The sequence below is a fragment of the Leuciscus leuciscus genome, assembly GCF_965113295.1.
Source record: "Leuciscus leuciscus genome assembly, chromosome: 6".
NCBI lineage: Eukaryota > Metazoa > Chordata > Actinopteri > Cypriniformes > Leuciscidae > Leuciscus > Leuciscus leuciscus.
This window is the reverse complement of record NC_138730.1, coordinates 23375932-23401636: the sequence shown is the minus strand read 5'-3', so window position 1 is coordinate 23401636 and position 25705 is coordinate 23375932. Positions and strand designations below refer to the sequence as shown.

The following is a 25705-nucleotide window of genomic DNA, read 5'->3' as shown; positions in this document are numbered from 1 at the left end:
GACAAACTTCCATACCTTGCAGTTAGTGTTACTACAGCAAATCCATTCCACGGTGAATGTTGCTGATCTATGGACACCGGCCAGTTCATTCATGGCACGATGTTTTTTCCACGTCAGCGCTGTTTGATCCGTTAATAACAGAGAAATGTGCATGTTTCTCACTAGATCTCGCAGCGATGTTATTACTTCAGTGGCGAATTCAAAAAGCATTTGAAATTCAAATGCTTTACTGGTCTGGATCTCTTAGTGCTGTACGGTGTTGCTTGATCAGGCTCGCGCATAGGGCTCGCGAGTCCCGCTTCACAGGTCAAAACTGATAAACGGTCCACACAAACACAATAAGAGTAGCTCAGTTTCGTTCCTTACATTGCATTTGCCAGTTGATGTTGTGGTCGCGCCAGTCTCTATGAGCGCGCTTGCCACCCGCGACGCGCCTTCATTTGAAATAACAAAATTTTGGTCAGCAGAAAAAAATTGTCCAACGAACCGTTCGGTACGTAATGCATACCGAAAACCGAACCGAAAGCCTCGTACCGAACGGTTCGATACGAATACGCGTATCGTTACACTCCTAGTATTTAGGGTAGAGCATAGACAGGCCTCCTCTCGCTCTAGAGCAGGGATAGGCAACTCCGGTCCTGGAGGGCCACTGTCCTGCAGAGTTTAGCTTCAGCCCTGATAAAAACTCACCTGCCTGTATCTATCTAGTAATCCTGAAAACATTGATTGCCTTGTTCAGGTGTGTTTAATTAGGGTTGGAGCTAAACTCTGCAGGACAGCGGCCCTCCAGGACCGGAGTTGCCTATCCCTGCTCTAGAGGGTAATCATGCTGAGGCCTCCGCTCCCCAGAGCTCTGTCTAGACAGTGATATCAGGTGTGGAGGGCTCCCTGTGAGCCTCCTTGGTAAGCTGTCTTTAGGGTAGAGCATATGCAACCAGTTCTACTCAACCCACTCCGAGCGGGATTCAAACTGTGGTCTCCGGCGTGGGAGACGGCGCTCTAACAAGGAGGCCAAAGACCGCAGCCTCTAGCATCAGTCGCTAGAGCGCCTCTTGAGATTTACACACACAACTCTTACTGGCCTACGACAATTACACGTAGACCGGTCTCCTCTCACTCAAGAGGGTCATCATGCTGAGGCCTCTGCTTCCCAGAGCTCTGTCTAGACAGTGATATCAAGCATGTGTGAAGGGCTCCCTGTGAGCCTTCTTGGTAAGCTATCTTTAGGGTAGAGCATAGACAGGCCTCCTCTCGCTCAAGAGGGTTGTCATGTTAAAGCCTCCGCTCCTCAGAGATCCATCTAGTGCTGGATTTAGTGCTGGTACAGGTTAGGTAGACTGGGCAACACCGCCACGGGCGTCTCACTGCCTCATCTCATCTGCGGCCCCTCCAGTTTGGACATGGTGATAGTGTGGTCATAGTGGAACTATGTAACATGTTTCCTAAAGGTTCGTGAGGAGTATAAAGGTGGCATTGCGCTGTGGCAGCTCACTTTCTGTCCTCCTCAGTAAAGCTGTTGGAATAGGCATCTATTAGCCAATGAGGCTGAGGGTATAGAGCTTGGCCCTCCCCAATCATCATTGCATGCTCCCCTGGGTATGAGTTGCTGTAAATAATGCCCTTCTTCAAAAGGCGTAGTGAAGGTTGAAGCAGGCTCCTTGACAGAGCAGAAGTAGATTGAATTGCAATTGGTGATTCATTCTCTCATCTGTCACCCTCTCCAGTACTTTAAGTCTGGAGATCAGTCTGCTGAGGAGTTACCTCACATGCTCCCTTCGCTAATGCTGTTCCTAGTGCTTAAGAGGTAGTAAGGGGTTGAGGATGTTTAGAGTTGCAATAGCAATCCTTTATCTCATCCATTGTTGGGCTGTTACGGAATTTACCTGGTTAGTTAGAACATTGAGCTTCAGGAATGTCACAAGCTGGGCTGCTAGATCTTCTAGGTATTAAGGGCCTTGCATGTCATGGTTATGCGCCTGAACAGACTTTGACATTTAATTCCGGTGTAAGTCCCTTGAGTTATTGACACTGGCTCACTATGATTGTGCATATCTTCACAGCTTAGTGAAGCAGGTGCTTGTTCAGCATGGCAAAGTGGGTATTAACGTTCCCATAGCGTCAACGTTATTACACAGCGCTGAGTTCCCTCCAAAGGGAGTGTCTAGGTTATGAATATAACCCCAGTTCCTTGAGAGGGAATGAGAGCTAATGCTGAAAATTCAGCTTTGCCATTAGAGGAATAAATTACATTTTAAAATGTATTAAAATAGAAAGTTATTTTGAATTGAAAAAAATATTTCACAATATTACTGGTTTTACTATATTTTTTATCAAATAAATGCAGCCTGGACTTCCTTAAAAACTCTTACTGACCCAAAACTTTTAAACTGTAGTGTATTTAGATTACCTTAGATTTGTTTGTAGTTAACTTATTATCGATTTCTTTGTTCAACACATTTTCATAAAAATGATAATTGTTGGACCCCTGCAGTTGAAGACCCCTGCTCTAAAGCTACACATATACGACAAGGTGTTTTTACAAACGCTGTCAAACAACATAAGCAAATGACAACATAAAGGACAGTTTAAGACACTGAAAAACTGAAAACCACAGCAGTGTCCAGCATGCAGAGTGAGGAAAGCCAGTCTGGTGAGAAGCTGCATCATAGAAGAGCTGATAGAGTGTTAGTGCAACTACATCAGCACACAGCAGTGCTTGTGTCTCTCTTTGACTTTTTTAATCTTACGGGTACCTGTAGTTGACGGGTCCTCTATGCTCTCTCTTTTGCCTTTCCATCTGGCAGAGTAGGAAAAGGCGTTGTTGACGTTGGAGCTCTGATGAGGGTGGAAGCTCTTGCTTGCGTCATCTTCACCGTCTCCAACGATTACCAGCTCTGCCCGAACTGAGCCCTCATAGCTCTGGCTGTCATCTTCGGCATTCTGGTAGCCCATGAAGATCATGGTGACGGGCTCATCCGAAGGCATGGCATTCAGGATGCTGACTTTGGAGTCCTCAGAGTAGGCTGAGCACAGGCTGTGGTTTCTGATGTCAGAATCCAAATGCTGCGTTCCCCGGTTGCTCTCTCTTCGGTTGTAATATTGTCCATGCGCGTGTCTTTCCCCTCTATATAACTCACGGCTGGAGTTATTCCCATTGCCGTTTTGATAGTATTCGTCTGGTCTGTCATTATAATCAGGCATTGGAAGGAGTGGAAGTCTATGACCCGCATCCTCCGGATAGCGAACACCATCATTGTACACAAGCTCGGGCCATGCAGATAAGTCGATGCTGTAGGGATCTTGGTGTCCGTTGGGTTTGTGGCTCTCCATGTTGTTGGGGTCTGATTGTGGTTCATGGGAGATGTTGTAAGGATAAGAAGGGTCCATTTGAACCTGATTGGACCTCTTCTTTTTCTCTGAGGCCTGTCTCAGCAGCTCCTCAACCTCCACAGGACTGAGTTCATCCACTCCGTTCGCACCAGGCTGATCACCGTCCGTGCGTAAGGCGTAGACTGACTTCCGGCCATCGTCGTAGACTTTGATGCCTCTCTGCTGGAGCTCTTGGGGAGAAATGGCGGAGGTGGACAGCACTTGGCTTTCACCTGTGCGCAAGTCCTTCTGAACATTAATTTCCATGGCAAACAAAGCTGTAAGAGACAAATGGAATGAGTGTAATATATACGATTTTTAAAGATTGTTTTAAGGTGTTAAAAAATTAACCACTATCTTTGCGTATTAAACTTGGATACAAGAAAGTAAGACATTTGTGTGTCCATATCCATGAAAGTGTAAAGACTGTGGCTGTAGCGCTCAACCAGTGGTGTGATTTTGGAGGCGACCAAACTGTTTGAACAACCAATGACACCAGGGCTGTGTTTCTCAAAAGCATCTTAAGCCTAAATAGATCGTAGAACCACTGGCACCAATAGTGTCTATGATCAACTTTATTTGCCCTTTTTGTTTTAAACGAAACCTGTTTGAAAACTATCATTATGTTTTTTCCCATTTGGTGGCACAGAAATGACACACTTCAGCTATGAACATTTTACAACATGGATTCCCAATCCTTTTTGTCAGCAGAACCCATTTGAACCAAAATATTAACTTGAAGTACACCCTGAGATTTTAAGTGAATATTTCAAAAATTAAAACACAGTAATTGTTTGTAATAATGTTCACAGTAATAATGTTCACAGTTCTCTGCTTTTAGTTAATGGTCACATGACAAGCAGGTAAACAATTTTTCATTTTGATTTTAGTTTGATTTTGATTTAGGACTTTTAGTCAAAATTTTGATTTAATTAATTAGCTTTAAATAATTAATCAACTCACAAACTCCCTGCTATTCCCCAGGGATTTGTGAAACCCAGTTTGGGAAACCCTGTTTTAAAAGATTTGTTTTGCTAGTTCTACATTATAGAAATATATTGAAGACTTTTGAAGTCTTCTTTCAGTTTACCAGGTTTGGCTTGATCATTTTTTGCTTCAGTTTCCAGGTCTCGTTTCTTCCTCTGATTTAATAGAGGTGTGCTGGGCTTTAGCATATTTGGAATTGTTGAATGTATATAGACCGGGTCTGCAAAAAAAAGTTACAATATTCATAAATAATCCAGAATTCAAAACAACAGTTTTATGGTCCATAAACATTCTGATTGTGATGTAATTTTACAGTAGTTACCTGATATGAAATCTGCATTCACTGCCTGTGAAGATACAAACAGAATAATTTTCTAAAATAAAGTGTCTTAAATTTTCAGATGTATAAAGCCTTTTTTTTTTTTTTTTTTATATAGTTCAAGCAAAAGACAGACAATCAGAGTTTCTGATTGTTTTAAATGAACCATAACAAAAGTACTGTACCTTAATGATATCCTCTGGAGATTTTTCAATGGCCTTTAGCCTCTTTAGAATCAGCCCCTCATTTGTTGAGATGTTCATTTCCTCTCTCTCCAACGCTTCAATCTCTTTCTCTATCCTACAGAGAATTTGTAAAAATAATTGCTTTCTAAAGCTTCCGTCTTTTAGCGTACTCGTCACACACACACACACACACACACACACACACACACACACACACACACACACACACACACACACACACACACACACACACACACACACACACACACACACACACACACACACACGCACACGCACACGCACACGCACACGCACACGCACACGCACGCACACGCGCACGCACACGCGCACACTCACACACACCTCTGTTACTGGGTTAAGTCACACAAGAGTGACAAAGCCTGTCACTCTGTTTGTACTTTTTGCTGCATAGACATGCTAGATCCAATGAGTTAAAGACACATTGAGTTGTCTAGAGGGTATGAAAGCATTATAAACAAATATTTAATAACAGACATTAGAATTTTATTCTCTCATATGACAGAGGTTCAGTCAGAATCACCATTGGCCTGAATCATTTAACACACCCGCAAAGAATGAAACCAACAGCAATATTTGTACCAGGGTGTGACCTGCATGTAACAGCTTCTCAAGGACATGGGAAAAGCTTTTTTAAGCATCCTTCTCTGACTTCATTGCTACTACAATGCAATGCGGTTACAAAGCATTGCACACCGCTTGCCTCATACTTCACTCTAAAAGATTTTATTAGGGCACCACAGGGCAAAAAACATTAGCTGAGAAACATCAGGCCAACCCCTAAAGCTAAATACAAAAGACCCTTAAGTAAAGATTGAAAATGTTTTAACTGTATTCAGAAGATGCCAGAATGCCAGATATGCTATGATAATCTCAACAAATTAGCTGACATTCTTTATGGAAAAATCTTAAATAGCAAAATGGTGTTTGGATCAACAGCCACTCTTGTGGTGAATATGGTATAAATAAAACTACAGTAATGAAACCATTGAAATTAAAAATACGATAAGGCACAACACAATAATTCGTCTTACCGAAATATATTACTCTTGAGGTGTTTCGTTTGTTGGGCATCTTCAAGAGCTTTTTGTGTTTCCTGTGCATTACTGCTGTTCATCCCATCCATGAGCCACAGGTCTCTCATGGACCTTTTCTATAAAAGACAAATACTTTAAATTCCAGAACCTTATAATTCAAAACATAAAATTCTGAAAAATGCTGATGAAAATGACACTATACTTCTAACATCAAGAAGGTACCTTAACATGCTGAAGCTTCAGTTTCTCTCTGTCAATCTCAAGCCGTTTGTGGGCAATTTCCTCTTGGATTTTTTTCTTATTCTGTGGACAAATGGACACGTGTCCAAATAGAGACATGGAACAACAGTAGCACATCTATGTGATAGGAAAGCGGTTGCCTGATGTCAACTATACAGTTCATTGTTGAAAAATAATAAATCTGAAATAAATGTCTTATCAAGTTGAACTACTAAAATTACTAAAACGGAAATAAATATATAAAGCTAAATATGAGCTAAATATGAAAAAAAAGCATGTAACAATTTCTAAAACAAATTAAAATAAACTGAAAATCTAAAACTAGTTAATTCAAAATATTAATAAATACTATAAGTGTATAATGCAAAAAAAAGAAAAAGAAAGAATAACACTAAAGTAACACTGATACTGTTTAGCAATCATTAAAAAATATTTTGGCACAGATTGCAGCATTTAAACAATCACAATCAAGTATTTCAGAGAGCTTTGAAACAAGTAGACAAGGTTACCGTAATAGCTTGAAGTCGCTCCTTTATGAGTTCTGCTTCCTCCATCCTGCCTCTGAAAAAAATTATATGACACTATAAATCATCATCCATACTAGTGGGGCCTCAAAAGGGTGTTGGCCGACATGTAGGTCAAACTCAATACGGTGACACTGATATTTTGATGCATTAGTTAATGTCCATTCATCACCACTTGCTTCCTGCTTTCTAAAGATCACTGTGGTTCCATGAATAGCAGCAGTGGTAAAACAGTCTCTGCGATGCACCATAAATTATCTGCCTGACAGGATTTGGTTGCCTGTGTCTGAGTGGGTGACCCCTAGTAGATATTGTCCAGTTTAATAGACATCCAAGTAAGGCCTTAGGCTAGAACTTGCCTCTTGAAGTAGCTTCATGCTTCATTGAGTTAAATATCTCTTACAACTGGCCTGATGTGACCTGTAGTGATTCCCACATCAGTGCAATGCAAGAGTATGAAATATTGCAAAGGTATGCTTATGCATAAAAAGATTATGTTTTATTAGCATGTGTAATCCACAGTTATGAAAGTTATGCTGACATTTTGACCTCGTAAATCTATAATGGTTGTCCTGCATGGCATGCGGCCACGAAGACAACGGAACTGAAAGACATGCTGTCTTTGCTTTATTTTGCCATACTTTTAACTGATTTAAGGTCAATTATTTTTCTTTTGCTGTGACCCTGTAGATTTAGCAGTGAAAAAGAACAGAAAACACTGCAGTTGACCATCACTTTCTATATCCTTTCAATTTACATCATCTTCTATACCCTGTCAGTTGTTTCTGTGCTAAATATACTTCAGTTTTTGACCAACACAAGTATTTGAAAATGTAACACTGTCATGTTATAGTGACAGCAGGGCCTGTGTCTGTGGGTCTCCAGGCTGCTCTTTCTTTTCCCAGGATATGTGAGACTGACTCCAGGCCAGACTTCATGTCTCTGTCCTTGCTTCATACATAGACAGTATCCAGCGCTGACTCAACACAACCCTGCTCATCTGCTTTAGATATAAGGCCTCTCACTGCCCACAGTTCAATGTTAATTTCAGTGACATATTCTAAAAGCTCGCAAGAGAAACCGCTTTATGTATGCAATCAATATTAACGCACCATAAAAACATTACTCAATATATACACTACCATTCAAAAGTTTAAGGTCAGTATTATATATTAATGTTTTAAAAGGCTGCATTTAATTGATCAAAATACAGTAAAAACAGTAATATCGTGAAATATTATTACAATTTAAACTAGCGGTTTTCTTCAGTCTTCAGTGAAATCATTCTAATATGCTGATTTGGTGCTCAAGAAACATTTCTTCTTATTATCAACTTTGAAAACATTTGTGCTGCTTAAATTTTTGTGGAAACAGTGATACATTTGTTCTTCAGTATTCTTTGATGAATAGAAATTTCAAAAGTTAAAAAAGGTTCATGTAAAAGTATTTGCCGTCACTTTTTAATCAACTTAATGCTTAATTCTTGCTAAATTAAAGTAGTTTCTTTCCACTCAAAAATTAAGTAAGATTAAACAGTAGTTTAGATTTTTTTTTATTTGCTTAGTTTTAGATAAGTTACCAGCTCTGTTTAATTGAATTAGTTTTAAATTAAATGGTGTAAATACAATTGTTCAAAGATAATGTTTCCATCTGATTAATACTTTTATTTAATATCAAAAAAGTTGTACATTTAGTTTGAAATAAATTTTATTTCATCTTAAACTTTTCTAAAATGTTTGTATATACTTTACACTCTAAAAAAATGCTTGGTTGTTTCAACCCATGTTTGGATCAAATATGGACAAACCAAACTGTTGTTTTACATTTTTAAATTACATTTTTAAACCCAACAGTTGGGTTTGTCTATATTTGACCCAAACATGGGTTGAAACAACCAAGCATTTTAGAGTGTATACCTTAAAGAACCACAGGCCCTGAACCATAAAAGCTTTTAGCATAAAACTACAATTCCCATTACAACCTATCAAGTTATCTATCTATCTATCTGTACATCCATCAGACCCCTATCGAACCCCTTATGCTCCAGAATTTCACTAGACTAAGGCACATCTAAAAATAGCAAGGCCACCCAGGGGTACATGGCCTAATGAGTCTGAGGTTGTGGGACACCAGCACTAGGTCTCTGTTCGTCTCCCTGCCACAGAAACCCACCAATTGTTCTGAAACGGTCCAAAGTGATAAAACACTTGTGAAGCTGATGTAAAGAATGGATAACATGAGCAATAAATTAGGCTAGTAACAAACACCTTCATGCCTTATCTGAATGTTTTTGATGGTGTAAAACCCAAAATAAATGCAAAGATAACCAGATAGGCTACATTTGCATTTGCCTATTTATGAAAACTATGCATTAAGAGTGACAATAAAAGTTCCTTATATAAACAGTTTGGGTTACAGGCTAGCTGACAGCTTTATGGCATATAGGAACATTTCAGCACAGATCCATAGCAAACTGAACTAGCTGATAGGCAGATACAATCACATGAATATGATACTCTTTGCAGGCCTCCTGCACATGGTCAGTTCTCCTGTCAGTTTTAGCAGAGAGGAAGTTTCTCTCTAATCTCCTCTAATCTGATCACAAGTCGGTTAAGATGTAAATCTCCTGTTGTGGCATCTGCTCAATATCCTTACTGGACAAACATCCAGGAACTGTACAGTTATTGTATTTGAATAATAAAGATAAAGAACATCTTAAACTTTATAAAATAATACTTAAAAGTCCCCCGACACACACACACACACACACAATAACATTAATAATGAAAAAACATGCTTTTTGTGAGCATGCAGGTGTGTTCATTTGTATAGAAAAATAATAAACGGATTGGAAAAAAAAAGTTTCCATTTGTCAGAATTTTTTAATTGCTAACTATAACTTTTTAATGACTTGTGGAAGGTGTAAACTTTCACCTTATATTAACTTTTTCCAAACTAAATGTCACCCACTTTTCGTAGATTCGTAGAAGTGACGGGAGAATTCTTCCGCCTTAATGACATTTAGATGATACGAGACCCTCGATTAATTTATAAATGAATTAATTCTGCAAAACTTTAGACAAACCCTAGGCATATTATGGCATCATTAAATTGTCTTTCACGCTATGTTGTCTGTGAATCCACAAGAAGAAGTAAAATAGCAGAGAACACACTTACCGGGCTGCTGAAGACGAACGGATATCTAGAAGGGTTTCCTGAGTTCACGCGCACTCGTCACGCAGCGCTCATTAAATGGCCACAGCGCTCGCAGGTGCTGTAGGCATGATTGACAGTTCTGCCCTCAGCCAATGAAACGCCAGTAAGCTGTTTCAGTTGTTCAGTCTCATCAGTTTCATCAGTGAATGTTTGAAGTGAATGACGACAGCCCACACCCATGCAGGCTTGAATGTGTCAATATATACTTCTGTTTGATGTCTGTGGAGGTTAACAAACCTTTGGAAACAACATTGTCTTGGGGGTGGGAAAAAAACATAATAAAATACTGGAAAAGTTTTTAAAAAGTATTTTTCACTTAAAGTCACCATGAAATCAAAATTGACAATTGTTACTTTTTATTGCAGTATTTAGCTTATTATAAACGATTTGTCTGGGCACATTACATTTTTTTTTTTTTTTAAATCAAAATAACTTAATAAACAACTTGCAACCACATCTCTTCTCTTCTCTGATGACGTGCTTACTGGTGACTCGTGAGGGTGGGACAACCTGTCAATGTTCAACTGACAACTCCATTGATCCAACAATCCAATCAATTCCTGATAGACAAAATCAAGTCCCGCCCTATATACATTTGTTCTTGTTCACCGTTTCACTCAGATATATGTCACAATAGGGAATCAAATATTATCTTTCATTTCATGTCACCTTTAATTGGCCCTGTAAATGTCTACATTTTTTCTAAATTGAGTTTTGACTAAAATCAAAATCTTAGACTATGGCTCAATAGTGAACAACAAAATGGAGTGAATGTTGATATCAAATTAATCAATATAAGGAAAGCTTGTTAGCCATTTTTCTCAGTTTCAGTGTTAGTGCCCTTTGTAAGGCAGAAAACAGTACGATACAGTAAATGGTTTCACTGCAAAGCTGTTCTTTTAATCCAATTTGTTCAAATTCTAACTGGCCTTTAAGGGTGCACATTAGAGCAGTGTCTCTTCCCTTCAAATGTTCCCTTCCCTTCAAATCTTCAGGGCTGCTTTTGGAGCAGAAAAACAGTGTCACAAATCATTTTGACGTGGGGCGACTCACAAGCTGCAGTCAAGTGTCAGACATTCCTACATGCACTCTCCTGTTTGTTCACACTAGCTGTAGAAAATGAGACCCACAGCATGATGGGACATTCCGACTGTTGCATCTAATGAACAGAATGAAGAATGCTGAAATCTTTCTCATCTAATCTTTTAAATCAATCTCAAATTGATGTATTGGCCCACGCATTTCAAGCAATAACACGCATATTTTATTTGAATGTAGTTTATGATTTCTTGAGAAACAGACACTGCATGCAAATGTAAAGCAAAACTATTCAAAGGATATTGCACAAGCCTCCCTACAGTAGCATCTGTCATACTTTCTGCTTCCTGATCAAATGACACGTGCATTTAGATATTTAGGGTATGTGTGAGGTGGGGCATTCACAGGCTCTTGCCCTAGTGACAGCTGAGGGCACCCAATTCTTTTACAGAGACCTCTGGGAAAAAAGCAACAATCATCAGACTGTAAGCCTGCTTCAAAAATAGCATATTGATAACATATGTTACCTTTGTATTAGTTGTGTATAATTAGTGTATAATGATTAAGACAGAGAGACTCTGGTTAATTTGATTAGGCTACTTGTCATTTAACTGATGATTTTTTACAAAACTAACTTGCATTACACTAAAAATAAAATATACCCCCTCAAGGACGGCCCAGGATAATTATATACATATAATTATGTATGAGAGTCCTATGCACTAATGAGAGTCCTTATGCATTATTATTAGGCCTATATGTGACCCTGGACCACAAAACCAGTTATACGGGTCATTTTTTTGACATTGAATAAATAAGCTGAATAAATAAGCTTTCCATTGATGTGGTTTGTTAGGATAAGACAATATTTAGCTGAGATTCTCATACCCAAAACGTCACTTTTTCGTCACTTTCAACCATGCTTCAATATCCGACGCACAAAGCACCCTTTAGCGTCCATATGAGACGCATAACCCTACCACATACCTAAACCTACCCATAACCGAAGCGTCACATATGGACGCTAAAGGGTGCTTTGTGCGTCGGATATTGAAGCATGGTTGAAAGTGACGAAAAAGTGACGATTTGGGGTGAGAATGTGTTGCTATTTGAGCATCTGGAATCTGAGGGTGCAAAAAAATCGAAACATTGAGAAAATCGCCTTTTAAAGTTGTCCATTTATGTTCGCGCTTTTGCTGCATCCACTCACAAAAATACATTTTGTATATATTTACAGTAGGAATTTACAAAATATTTTTTTTAATATAAATTTACTTAATATCCTAATGATTTTTGGCATAATATAAAAATCGATAATTTTGAGCCATACGATGTATTGCTGGCTATTGCCACAAATATACCCGTGCGACTTGTGACTAGTTTTGTGGTCCAGGGACACATATATCACATAAAATAAAATATCATACATCAAAGTATAAATATGTCAAATATTATTAAATAATAAACATAGATACAAATAATAAACAAATATAATAAAAACTAATAAAAATATAAATGTAAAAAATGCTCATGATTCAGAGTAATCGCAGTGTGATTATTTTATTCCATATATGTATTGTAAATTGTATTGTAAAACATATTTTTTTCAGCAACTTTCTTATATGAATTAATTTTCATTAAATGCATATTTATTTAATTAGTGTGAATTTGATGTTCTAATACTGACTGATCAGATCAGCTAACTTATATTATTTACTGACCTCTAGAGATGAGACCTTTAGTTTGTCTCTATAACTTTTAACTCTTCCAAATTTCTACAGAATTCAAGGCCTTTTTTCCGTGTTTGGGAAGTGACGGAATGCACTACGTCTGATATATTTGTGGCATCCAAGAAGATGCTTAACCCACTTTTCTGTCCTAATCCAATAAGGCTGTGATTCTTTCTGGGTATTGATCAGACAAGTTGCGAGTGTGTGTGTTCAAAAGTCACATGATCCGCATACTCATTTTAAACTGCTTATTAAATTTTAAGGTGCACTATGTAACTTTTTTTCAAAATTAGGTAAGTCAACCACTCAACAGGTAAGTGATTTCATTGAAAAGACAAATTGCCATATGTAGCTCTCTTACAGAGTTCATTATAAAGCATATTGTGAAGGGTCATATTCATCCACACAACCAAAAAACTGTTCTTCCACAAAATGCATGCAGTTTTTTTTAACAGCTAGAGGGCAAAAAAGTTACATACTGTACCTCCAAAAGTCACAGAGTTGTTATTATTTATTGTGACCAGATCATATTTTCCCACACCCTGTCATTTTTAACTCATAAATTTGTGGGTGCTACATGTTACACAGCAGAAAGGCATTTGTGCGGTTCTTGTGAGACAACCAAGGTCTGGTCAACCCCATAAAAATAGATACCTGAGAAATGCGCAAATTTTCGAGCTCTGTTGCCATGTCATACAAAATGACTTCAAAGAGACCTTCCTTTTAAAAAACATTTAGTGCTGTAACGCTTAGAAGGAACAGAAACATGTCAGGAATGTAATGAGAGGTGAGAAAGTGCTTTTTATATACTTTAAGTGTAACCCATATTAATCGGCAAATGAGAATAAGGCAAACCTGTTGTTCAATGTTATTATATTGCCATTTACACCACATTCTAGCAGCCTGTCATTAGTTGCTCACAGTGAACTGTTCATTGACAGTAGGAACTAAACGTAAATTTAGAATCTAAAGCCTGAACAAGAGAAAGGATTCCTGTCTATAGAGCAGCTCTTTTTTACCAGCCTGAATGATATGTTGTTTCTCTGTATTAGATTTTGACCTTAAATGTATTTGTTCTGATGCATCATTGTGGTTGTCAAAGCTCAATCTCTTGTTCATAAACTCATATAATTTCTTGTATTTCTATCAAAAAACATACGGCTACCTAAAGGAAAACAATATCTGGGAAATGGGATATTAATATACTGTAATATATATAATAGAGTTCTAGTTTTAGCTTTCAGGAATAATATGTGTTTAAAGTCAAATAATAGTGGAACCTACATTTTAATTATCTAAAATAAAATGAAAACTTTTAAGTAAAATGCATGATTGAATTCAAAGAAAAAATGGACATCAAAAATATATTTGTATATCCCAGCATTGATTTATAAATTGTGTTTTATTCAAAGTTCCAGTAGATGGCATTGCTCTGCATCCGATGCTCATTCCAGGTGGATTGCTCAAAAGATAAAGAAAAATCAGTAGCAGATCTAATATACAGTATCTTGACACACAGTGTAGGCACTTCGATAACTCAGTTATGCAATAGCATCATAGACATAAATAGCGTCCCACATAATGAAAGTGTGTTGACCTTGCAAAATTTGAAAAGAGCTTGCCATTTTGAAAAGCTGCTTCACTCCAGTGATGCATCAAGAGCTATTCTTTGAAACATTTTCATGCCGTGGCCCATGGATATAGGAAAACAGATTGCTGGCAAGACTACAATTCAGTCATCTCAATTATTCTATTACATTATATGGTACCTTCAATAAAAGGTCCTCATGCACCTTTGTCATTCATTCTAGACTCATTTAAGCTTAAAAATAACAATGGATTTGCTCCACCACCGGTACAGACTGTTTTAATATGCTAATGCCCCTGATGTAGCCTTAATCACACACTTCAGTTTGCTTTAACAAAGGTTTTGGGGCAGCGCCAAATAACACTTCAATGTTCTTTGATAGGGGTTGTGATAACAGCACACCCACCTTAAAATTTACACACACGCTTACACACTCAGACACACAGCTAAAAACATGCCTACTGAAATCTGTACATTAGGAAACACAAATAATACATGCCAAAATGTACATGCTAATTTGTATGCATGAATTAAATGCATAATTGATTGCTGTATTAATAATGCATAGGTGAATACTGTACACATTAAAAGATTAATCTGCAATATTCAAGGATGTGACAGTATTCGGGCTGTGCTGTGTCAAGCTGAGTCGTCTATTGCAGTGAATGACGCTCTAGTTGCTTCAGTGGCATGGTTGCTATGGTGAATTTTCACATGGATTGCATGTTCTCTAGTGCCCTCCACAGTATGTCATGCAGCAGACTATAAAAATGCATTGAAAAAAGAGGATGGGGAAAAAAACAAAGGTATTTTATGCCTCTCTCTGTAAACATGATTCACTTTGGGCCTCTCTGCTCCTGAATCTCAATTATAAAGGCAGTTTTCTTAGATTCTACGAACATTATTCATAATCAAACGAGAATAGAAGGATGTAATTGCAAAAGGAAATGGAATTGTATCACTAACTGGTAAGTATGGGATGTATTGATTGAAAACAGCTGTGCAGTCACCCCTGAAATGTCACATGGCACCCCAACCCACATGTTTCTTTAAAGGGATAGTTAACCCAAAAAATGAAAATGTTGTCATCATTTTTCCACCATCATGTTGTTCGAGCCAGTTGTTCCAAACAAAAAAGTCAATGTGTGCCATCAAATGTCTGGTGACCAACATTCTTTAAAATATATTCTTTTTTGTTCAACAGAAGTTAGAAACTCATGCAGATTTGGAACAACATGAGGGTGAGTATATGATCACAAAATATATTTTTTTGTGAACTATCCCTTTAATCAGTGTGTCAAAATAAGATTTCAGATCATTTTAATGTGAATCATAGATCATCACAAACATGTATGTTTAGATTTCCATTGGCAAACTGATCTATCTTTGTTACACATACTGTTAGGCTTCATGTTGTATAAAACTATATTTCGATGACATTCTGTTGACTAATTAATGATGTTCCTACAAGTCAACTAACTCATAGTAGAGTAGACTGTCTGCATAGTATCTGCTAACACGTTATTGTAAATGTCTCACAACAGACATTCTACTGACTATACTTTGCAAGTACTGGTACAGGTCAACTTATTCTACTAGCCATAACGCCTTATTCTATATTATCCCTAACCCTACCCTAGTCTACTAAAACTCAACCAATACTCTAATGCAGTGGTTCCCAAACTTTTTCTGCCAGGTCAAGACCCTAATAGGGTCTTGTATCTCCCGGAAGAGGTTTCTTTTGCATACCAATCTGCTGACTGTACACATCCCTTAGTCTTGCTGCAGTCCCCTTTTAAAAAAAATCTTACTGACCCCAAACTTTTGAACGGTAGTGTACATTCTTGAACTTACTGTAATGTATTTTGCCCACACTGAAACATTGAGCTGAACTTTTGTTAAATTTTTGTTTATGCATATTTCATTTTTCACAAAACTTAGTTTGAGAGCAAAAAATAATTGGGGGACCCCCTACAGTATCACCACAGACCCCCTGTGAAGACCTCTGGTTTACAGCAGACACACAAGCATGCATGCTTGCAGATGCACATGCTGCTTTAGCCAAGTAGACACAAGCACACAGTGTAAGTTCTTCAAAGATTCTATCCCTGTCAGGACGATGCCTAATGAGTGTCATTCATGGATGAGCTGAAGATGATTCATCCACTTCATGTCTATAGGGAGATCACTGAGTTTGCCAAGGAGGAACAATCTGAGTGTACTTAGATGAACTCATATTTCACAAATAGCTTGATTTCTGTGTTCCCACATCTATTTCTAATAGTGATGCATGTGATAAATCATATACGTGTAGGTTGTAACTGACAGTATATGCATTACAAGATAATTCTGTCATCAATTAGGTCACTCATGTCTCACTCCAACTGTATATTATTTCATTTATTTTCATAAACTTAAAATGAGGTACTAAGCAGAATTTCAGTGCTGCTCCACTACATAAAATAAAAGTGTGAGTTGATTTTCCTTAGTCACCTTGTCAAGTCACATTTATTAGCGCTTTATACAATACAGATTGTTTCAAAACAGCTTTACTATGGTAACAGGAAAATTATTAATTGATTGATAATTGATGTAGGCCTATTTATTTTCTAGCAGGTGTTCAAAATATGTAATTTTGTGTTTTTATTGAAAAACTATAGTTCTTCCAATGTTTCATCATCACGCTCGAATTGATATGGTAAAATAGACAAATGTGGATAGGAGCAGGCTTCACTCAATGTGTACACTTGTCAATTGTCAATTGGTTGCACACTGAGGAAGGCACGAAACGCGTTTGTGCAAATAAAAATAAAAACATATTTAAGCATAGTGCGGCCTCTCTCCCACTTTATGGTAAAATAGATGCCATTGGTACTGTCTTTACAGTGTGTACAATCGCTGAGCTTTAGGAAGCTTCCGGAGCTGAAATTCAGTCATGGTAATGGGCGTTTAGCTTTCAACACGTGCTGCAAGATGTAGGCTAGACCAATCACAACCGACTGGGCCATCTGGCCAACCAGAGCTGATTAGGCTTGCGGAAAGGAGGGATTTTGAGAGACTGAATCTTCGGACGAGTCGTTTGAGAATCATTGAAAAATGTAATGATGTGCAATATATATTATGAGAAAATTAAAGTGTTTTTTGACCTTTGATGCATGTAAACCTGTTGTAGGAGACCTTCAAAACAAAATTAGAAACCTTTAAAATAGCTTAATAGGGGCACCTTAAATGAACAAGTACCTAACATCTCCTTTTGTCTTTCACCGAAGAAAGAAAATAATACAGAACTGAAAAGACATGGAGAAACTGAAAAAATTGCCGAAAACAAATTCATTTTGCCTTAGGTAATGCAGCCCTTGTGGGTTTGAGATCTCCCATCACTGCCTGTAACAACACATTTACTTTACCACTCAATTCCAACTCTTCTGACTCTCATCCAGGCCAAGGCGTAACTTCCTACATACAGGCTGAACTTCTGCCAGTTCTGTGCAGTTCTGTGTGTGCTGCCCAGCAGGGGGGAGGCTCACAAATGTTTTGTTTTTTTGCAAAAAGACTGCTGCACGTTCACATGCATGAGAACAGTTTCTTCCCCTGCAGGCAATGAAACCGCCTGCTGATCACTCCAATCCTCAAGCAAACAATATACACATTTCTTTTCAATATTACAGAGGGTCCGTGCAGAAACAAAACATGACATATAAGCTTCACAATAACTACCAAGCTAACTAAGAATGTTTTGCTTATGTTCCCATTAAGTACTGAAAAAGTTTTTTCTGAATGTTCTCAGAACGTTCAAAACGTCCAATTTATTAAATGTTTTTTATTGGTTATACGAACGTTAAGGGAACATTCCATTTGATCATTTTGCAAACATAATGGGAATGTTACTTTTGACTGTTTTCTGAAAATTCTGAAACAAGTAGTAACATTAAAAAGCTGGGTAGAGGGTTTGTCATTCAGCTTCACATTTACATGCTTGACAATAAATTTGGTTTGTTTAAATGGATTTGTCAATACTCTGATAGAGTACAGAAACATGTACATTCAAATGTACAAATGTACATCAATAGATTAAGCAATAGTTCGTTATCATGATCTAACAATAAGCGAGCGTATATTACTCTAAGATCTTTTTAACACATTTACTATGTTTCAATCAACAGAATTTCCCTCAAAATAAGTGCCGGAAATGCAATAACAATCCACATATTCCAACATAGCCTATAATAAGCCAGATATTAACTATGTGGATCAGTATATTTTAGTAAACAGCAAGATTTTATAGAAGTGATTCTGTTACATTAACACTTCAGTTTCTTTTGCATTCCCAAAGCCTCTGTGTGGATCGTTGTAACGGGATTTGGGGGTTTCACAAGGCATGACCTACATTTTCCACAATCACCATTTTCAGGTGTTTCAGCCCAAAGGACACACTGCTACGACCTTTCAGCTACATATGAGAGCCAGAGAAAAATGTGAAACAGATACAACAACAAAAAGCATAAATAATTCTTCAAAAAAAGGTGAAAACAGTCAGAAGCATAAAGCAGCAGGATTGATCTACGTATCTGCTGAGGGAGGGGAGAAAAACAACCCTGCAAAAGAATGAATGAGACTGAATGATGATGTCTACTACTTCATTACCAACACATTTGCTTTTGGATTGGCTCAACAAATTCAGACAGCAGCCAGACTGGAGTCAAGGGAGGACCTTGGAAGCTGATAAACCAGTGTAGCTGTTTTCACATATTTACTCTGTAAATGATTACACTATAACCACATTTACATATTAAACTTGGTCAAATCTAATTCAAATGTTTGAAAATACTTTTCCAGTAAATCAGCAAAAATTATAAAACTGTAAAAAACAAACAAAAAAAAAAAAACATATCTGCTGTTCACACAAGCCGGACCTTTGTCCGGGCCAAAAAAGCAACAAAAAACATTTAGCCATGGTCCGCTTAGTTTCCTTTTACGCAAAGAAGAAGATCAGGGGATAATCAAGTTCGTTGAAATTATCCATCCTCTGCCCAAATAATCACTCCGCCCAAGTAGCAGTGCTTCGCCTTCTGAGAATATACAGTAGTTCCCAGTATGTATACGGTTAGGGTTAGAAGATGGCTGTGTCTCATGTGACCTTGTTATTTTTACACGCTGTGACTATACAAATCACAACATGTAAATAGGAAAATGTTGGCGCTATTTTGTCACTTATTGGGAGCAGTATGCTAGCTGGAGCCATTTACCTCCAGTCTTATTGCTAAGCTAGGCTAGCGGTGGATGCGTCAGACAGAGTTACGGCACGCACGGAGATGAAAAGGGTATGTATGGACTTATCTAACTCTGGGGGATACGGTGAACAAGCTAAAGTCCCCAAAAGTCAGCGTGTTCCTTTAAGTGATTGCTTAAAGTGGCCCTATTGATGATCTAAATAATAGTTTTGTTTTTCACGCTTCTAGAGGACCAGTGGTTACGTTCACACTGTAAAGTTTAAGGAGTGATAACTGCATTTAAATGTGGGAGTGAATCCGCTAAATTATAGTCCTGTCAGTCATGAAATTGCGATGATTGACATAACCATATAGCAACATGAGAACGTCTAATAATGTTAAGATTTTTGTTACATTTACACTTTAGTCATAAGTTTACATACACCTTGCAGAACCTCCAAAATGTTATTTTTATTTATTTATTAAGATGTTATTAACATTGTTTTTATTTAGTACTGCCCAGAAAAAGCTTTTTCACATAACAGATGTTTAAGTAGCCTATAGCCTAGTCCACAAGACAAAATACAAACACAAAATACAAGACAAATTACATAGCCTACACTTGATTTATAATATTGTGTGTCATTGGAAGGTTGTTTTGTTTTGTAATGGTTGTTCATGAGTCCCTTGTTGGTCCCGAACAGTTATAACTGCCCAATGGTCTTCAGAACAATCCTCCAGCACATTATCTTTTCCAGCATCTTCTGCCTATTTGACTCCTTACTGGCAGTTATTGTATGATTTTGAGATCCATCTTTTCACACTGGTGACAACTGAGGGACTCATACACAACTATTAAAAATGCTGCAAACATTCAGTGATGCTCAAGAAGGAAACATCCATTAAGAGCCAGGGGGTGTAAACATTTGAATTGGATGATTGGTGTAAATTGTTCTTATTTTGTTGAAAAAATGCATTTATTCATTTAGTAGCCTTCGGAGGCTAAATTAACATGTAAAAGAAAATAAGAAAAAATTACACATCACCATCATCTTGCTCAAAGGTTTCCCCCTGGCTCTTAATGCATCGTGTTGCATTCTTGAGCATTACCTTGCCAGTTCTGAAAGATGTACAGTAGATAAACATACTAGACTGCAACTATACATTGGAATCCTTTTGTAAAGGTTAAAATATTAATTTAAGAGCTCAGTGTTGAGACCAGTTTGATTGACAGGCGATCTGACGAATCATAATGCAGATATCCGCCATTTTTGTCTGACAAACAAACTAAAAATTGTGTATTGACATCTTTCTGCAGTTCTGATGTTCATTCATGTTTAATTCGTGCCATAACTAGAAGAGATGATCATTTCACGTGCTGCTTGAACTGAGGCGCTACACATTAAAGCGCCACAAAATGGTATTTGTTGTTTGAATTTCATAAAAATTACAAAATTTGAAAGCTGAGACTTTATTTCATGCCAAAAGTAACATGCTCTGTCTTGTCTGTTGGCGCATTGTCAGTGTCATATATTTTTTACTGTGTGAGAACATGTGTGGAGTGAGAGCGGAACGGCTTGTCGGACGTAGCAACAGTAACTAAGAGGGGTGGGTCTTTGTGAAAGGTCAATCTTTTTTAAAATCTTTGTGGACTCGGCCATACTCGACTCGGACTCGGATGTTAAGGACTCGGACTCGGAATGATGAGAAATAAAGTTGCAATTGTGAGATATAAGGTCACATTGTGAGATATAAAATCAATATTATGTGAATTAAAGTTGTAGTTGTGACATATAAAGTCAACATTTATATCTATTGTGAGATTTAAAGCGAAAATGGTTAGAAATAATGTAATTATAAAGTCACATTATGAGATTGGAAGAATTTTTGAGGCCGAACCAGGCTTCCATAAGCAAGAGCCCATCAGATCAATACTGTCATCATTAGAAAAGTAACTTACTGTTTCTTCTGCTCATGCTGTGAGGAACCATAAAAATTAAAATACAATGGAGAGAAAAATTTGTGCAGCATCCCAAGAGAAACATCTACTGTAGACTGATAATACTGCTAACATCATCATGCACAGTCTCTTAGATTCACACGGGAATTAATGATATCATAATAGCCAAACAACTTCATTTACATGCCAGGTTGTGCATGAATACAGTTTTACAACTTATTTACGCACCACTTTTCCCAAGCAGCTCTTTGTGCCTCCCAGGGCGATCCCATTAAATTAGGAAAAACTCTGCAGGAAACAGAAATACAATTTCCTCATTCAGCTCGTGAGAGAGTTTTCATTTTGCGGTTAAACCCCAGGCTCACCATAATGGACTGGCTTCCATTAAAAGTTCAGCTTTATGTGCCTGCCTCTGTTGCCACAATGAGGTGTTGTAAGAGACAAATACTGTAGACATGCAAATGTTCAGTGGCTTGAGCTGAATTTTTTTTAATAATCTTCATCCGAGGATAAGCGTAGGCGTCCTGTCCTTCTGGTAACCTCAAGATGTCTGCACAAGCTTTTTGCACATTGCTTATATCAAGCATGAGTATGAATAGTGTCTAAAATTTTGTTTTTCAGATTCAGAAGCAGCACCGCCAAGGCCATCGGCTGCACAATGTGCTCTCACACTCATATAGAGGGGAAAAAAGCATTGATTGGAAACACTCTCGTTCTATCCAGAGTCTGCTGAGGAGTTGCCATGGCAACCTCGCAGAGATGGAAAACTTGCAGTTCTTTGCCTCACAGATTCATCGTCTGGCTGTGGTTAAATAGGACAGTGTGTTGTCCTGTGTTGATAGCACAGTGTGTGATGGACGGAGCTGATTGTGTTAGGTACATGCACCTGATGACTCTGTGTATATCTGTGTTTATGAAAGTACATATGTAACTGTGGAAAAATACTGCTTTATGAGGCAATAGAGGTAGGAGGGCATCAAAGCACGTCCAAATCCACTGTTTACGTAGCCTAACATCCTGTCAACTAAGATGAATTTGTATGGATGGTTTTTGAAGGAAGCATGCCATGCATGCGGTTTGGGCGGACGGTGGAACATTTACAAATAGCATCTGATGAAGACGTTGAAAGTAAATTAATTCATGAATGTCATTTCCCCCATTAATTCAGCTTATAGGTATAGTTCACCCTGTTATACTTACTCTCATGTCGTTCCAAACCCATAAAACATTGGTTATTTATTCTTTGAAACACAAATTAGGATTTTTTATTTATTATTGAAACCTGAGAGGTTTCTGACCCTCCACTTATTCCACGAAAACTTAGAAGATCCAATAAGGTCATAAAGGCATAGTAAAATCAATCCATATGAATCGAGCGCTTTAATCCAAGTCTTGTGAGGAGATATGATGGCTTATATGATGATCAGATTTAATGGCTTTCATTCACATCTAAGCACATACATATATATTTAATTTAAGCTTTTTTTTTTTTTTTTTTTTACATCTAAACAATAGTCAACGCAAATATATAGAGCACATCAAATATGGTAAACACGGAAGCTCAAATGTGCCTGCATCACACTTTAAAATAAAACTCATTGGTTTGCATTTGAGCTTCCGTGATTACCATATTTGATGTGCTCTATATATTTGCGTTGACTATTCTTTAGATGTAAAAAAAAAAGAAGCTTAAATGAAATATGTTAATATGAAGCGATGATATATATTCACAGGACTTGGATTAAGACTATAAGTAAATAGATAGAAACCTTTCAGGTTTCATTCAAATATATTAGTTTGTGTTTAACGGTATTAGGGTGAGTAAATGACAGATTTGACATTTTTGGGTGAACTTTCCCTTTAAAGTTGCATTTCTGCTGATAAATTAGCACAGTCATCAAATATTTGCTTGGTTATGTCTTATGCATCATTAGATCGATGTGACATAATGGTGCCTTGTAAACCGTCTTCAAGAAGTCGCATTCTGTGTTATAGGGCATCAAAAGAACAAATAATATTTATGTGCTGCCACTGTTACCTGTTAATATGGTCTAATGCAACATACAATGTACTCTAGAATATGCAAAGTATACCGAGAGGTCTGCTGTGTGAAGGCTTTATTTGACAGTCATGTCTATCCCTCTCTGTTGGAGGAACCACCTTGACATTACCTTGACAGGTCGTGCCTGACAGCCATGAAATGAACTTGACATTGTCTCTCCCCCTTGGAGCTGATCTGTGGATGCATTATCTTTGCCAGATGACCCCTCCATCTGTCTCCCTCTGTGTACTGCATTCAGGCTGTCCTCAAAAAAAAAAAAAAAAACATTGCTTAGATCATGCAAAGCAAGTTTAGACGTTCTTGCATGTATAATCTCAAAAGTTTTTGTTGTTGAAAGCTGAGACATTACAAGGTGAATTGATGGGCCATTTGTAGAGAAATCATAAAAAGAACACTTCTCTTACAACAAGTGGGGTTCAGCTACTTGCAGTCCTGTATTGATAGAAAGTAACACATTATCTAGTCTAGTCTAGATGCAGATCAACTTCTAATCTAAACCATCAGTTTACATTCAGATAACACTGGCAATTATTCAGATAAATATCTCCTTTTTTGAAAACCAAAATTGGTCTCTTCAAAGTCTTGAAATAAGACAGCATGATGCAAAAAAGAGCACATTAATACTATACTGAAATCAGACAGTCTTATTATAGACAATCTGCTGGTAAACCCATGTTGCCCATTTTGTTAAGCAGTCCATAGGGGACAGATGGTTTGGATGTATACATGCAATGTTATTTTCTGCCAAATGACATGCTCATAGCTACATATCAGAGAATAAACACAATGTGCGCTTTCAGGTTTGAAATGACAACTTAATGGAACAAATGGAAGAAACGCAAAAATTAAAAAATACATTATGTACCTTACAATGTTGGAATGATAAGGGACTCAAACATCGCTCACCTTCATTTTAAAAGACGCTGTGCTGGGGTTTGCATTAGCCAGGTGACATAAGAGATGTTTTCATGTTGCAGTATTTTTAGTGAGCAATGGCTCTTTGCTTCAGGGCAATAACATGATGTGCATCGGCCCAATGACAAGCTCGAAAGTAATGGATCAGGCATATATTAATAACTTTTTCTCTTAGATGTCTCTGTTTCCTTGTTGTCTTATAGTCTCTGATACATTACACGGCTATTCACGCTCTACTCCCCTCTCAACAATGCATTAGGTCTTCAGGGGATGCTGTATGAAATGATGGGGAGTGAGAATCTCTTCCTCAATTTAGGTCAGCTTTCTGACCTACTTAGGACCCACTGATTGGATTCAGCAATGCTAACCAGACCCACTTTTCCCGGCTTTGAACACTTCCTAGAGGAATGTGTTTAATCCAAAATGCCACATGTACTCTGAGCCAAACACTGAGCTTGGCAGAGGATATAAATAAAGATGAAGTGATTGTGAGGGAAGGGGAACTTTGATTCTAGCTATGAACATAATGTGAGGTCATTTGTTAGAGCTGGTCAGTGCATTTACTTTAGATGTGTCCTAAGGACAGACAAGGCTTGGATAAATACACTTGTACAAAGACATGGAAACTACAACTCAGCACAGACAGACTGAAGCAACCTTAAAGCACACATACAAAGGGAAAATACTTTCCGCTGTTGTGCAATTTCTGAAATAAGATGCTGAAAACAGGTTCTTTGTTTAGCTGTACCCCACTTTTTTTCATTTACAATGTGCAACTACATGTAATAAAAGCATTGGCTGAATGGGGTTCTGGCTCAGAGATGTCAACTTTAGGTACATTTTAGGCATCATTATTACTATTTGTCATATTAAACTTAACCATAAATACTTCAGGATAATTATGCTAACATGCTAATAACCACTCAGAACACCTTAAAAACTGCATTGCAAAGGGTTGGCAACCATGCCGAAAACCCTGGCCTCATGGCAGAGAGTTTATTCTGGCCAGGAACCGAGCCACCTGACTGACAATTAATCACAGTATATGTGCTCTTTAGGGGCAGGTTTATTAAACCAAAATAATAGACTAGCATAGAAAAAAATTATAATGGCATGGCTCTATGAATGATTGTACAGAAGAAAATAGCAGAAAACATGACAGGACAGTATTGGAAATTAGTACTATTTCACAAAAATAACTGAAATCAAAGCACATATATACAGTGTAACAAAACTATGATTTGATGTCACTAACCTTGCAAACAACTGTTGTTTTCCAGACTGAT

At 37.6% G+C, this 25705-nt stretch overlaps 1 protein-coding gene across 2 annotated transcripts in view; it reads right to left on the bottom strand.

The window, feature by feature from the left end:
- The window catches only part of palmda (palmdelphin a), a 29903-nt gene extending 4209 nt beyond the window's left edge, over nt 1-25694 (bottom strand). The window contains exons 1-10 of one of the 2 annotated variants that reach the window (XM_082172199.1): nt 25675-25694; nt 23614-23743; nt 9878-10153; nt 6686-6737; nt 6159-6239; nt 5934-6052; nt 4861-4975; nt 4679-4703; nt 4460-4576; nt 2754-3647 (exon numbers count right to left, since the gene is read on the bottom strand). In XM_082172199.1, the coding sequence (XP_082028325.1) occupies nt 2754-3647; nt 4460-4576; nt 4679-4703; nt 4861-4975; nt 5934-6052; nt 6159-6239; nt 6686-6730 (1396 nt within the window). In that variant the 5' untranslated portion in view covers nt 6731-6737; nt 9878-10153; nt 23614-23743; nt 25675-25694. Of the gene's footprint in view, nt 1-816; nt 3648-4459; nt 4577-4678; nt 4704-4860; nt 4976-5933; nt 6053-6158; nt 6240-6685; nt 6738-9877; nt 10154-23613; nt 23744-25674 lie in introns of those variants that run through there. The other variant, XM_082172200.1, reaches the window with a different exon arrangement.
- Between the last annotated feature and the right edge of the window lie 11 nt (nt 25695-25705).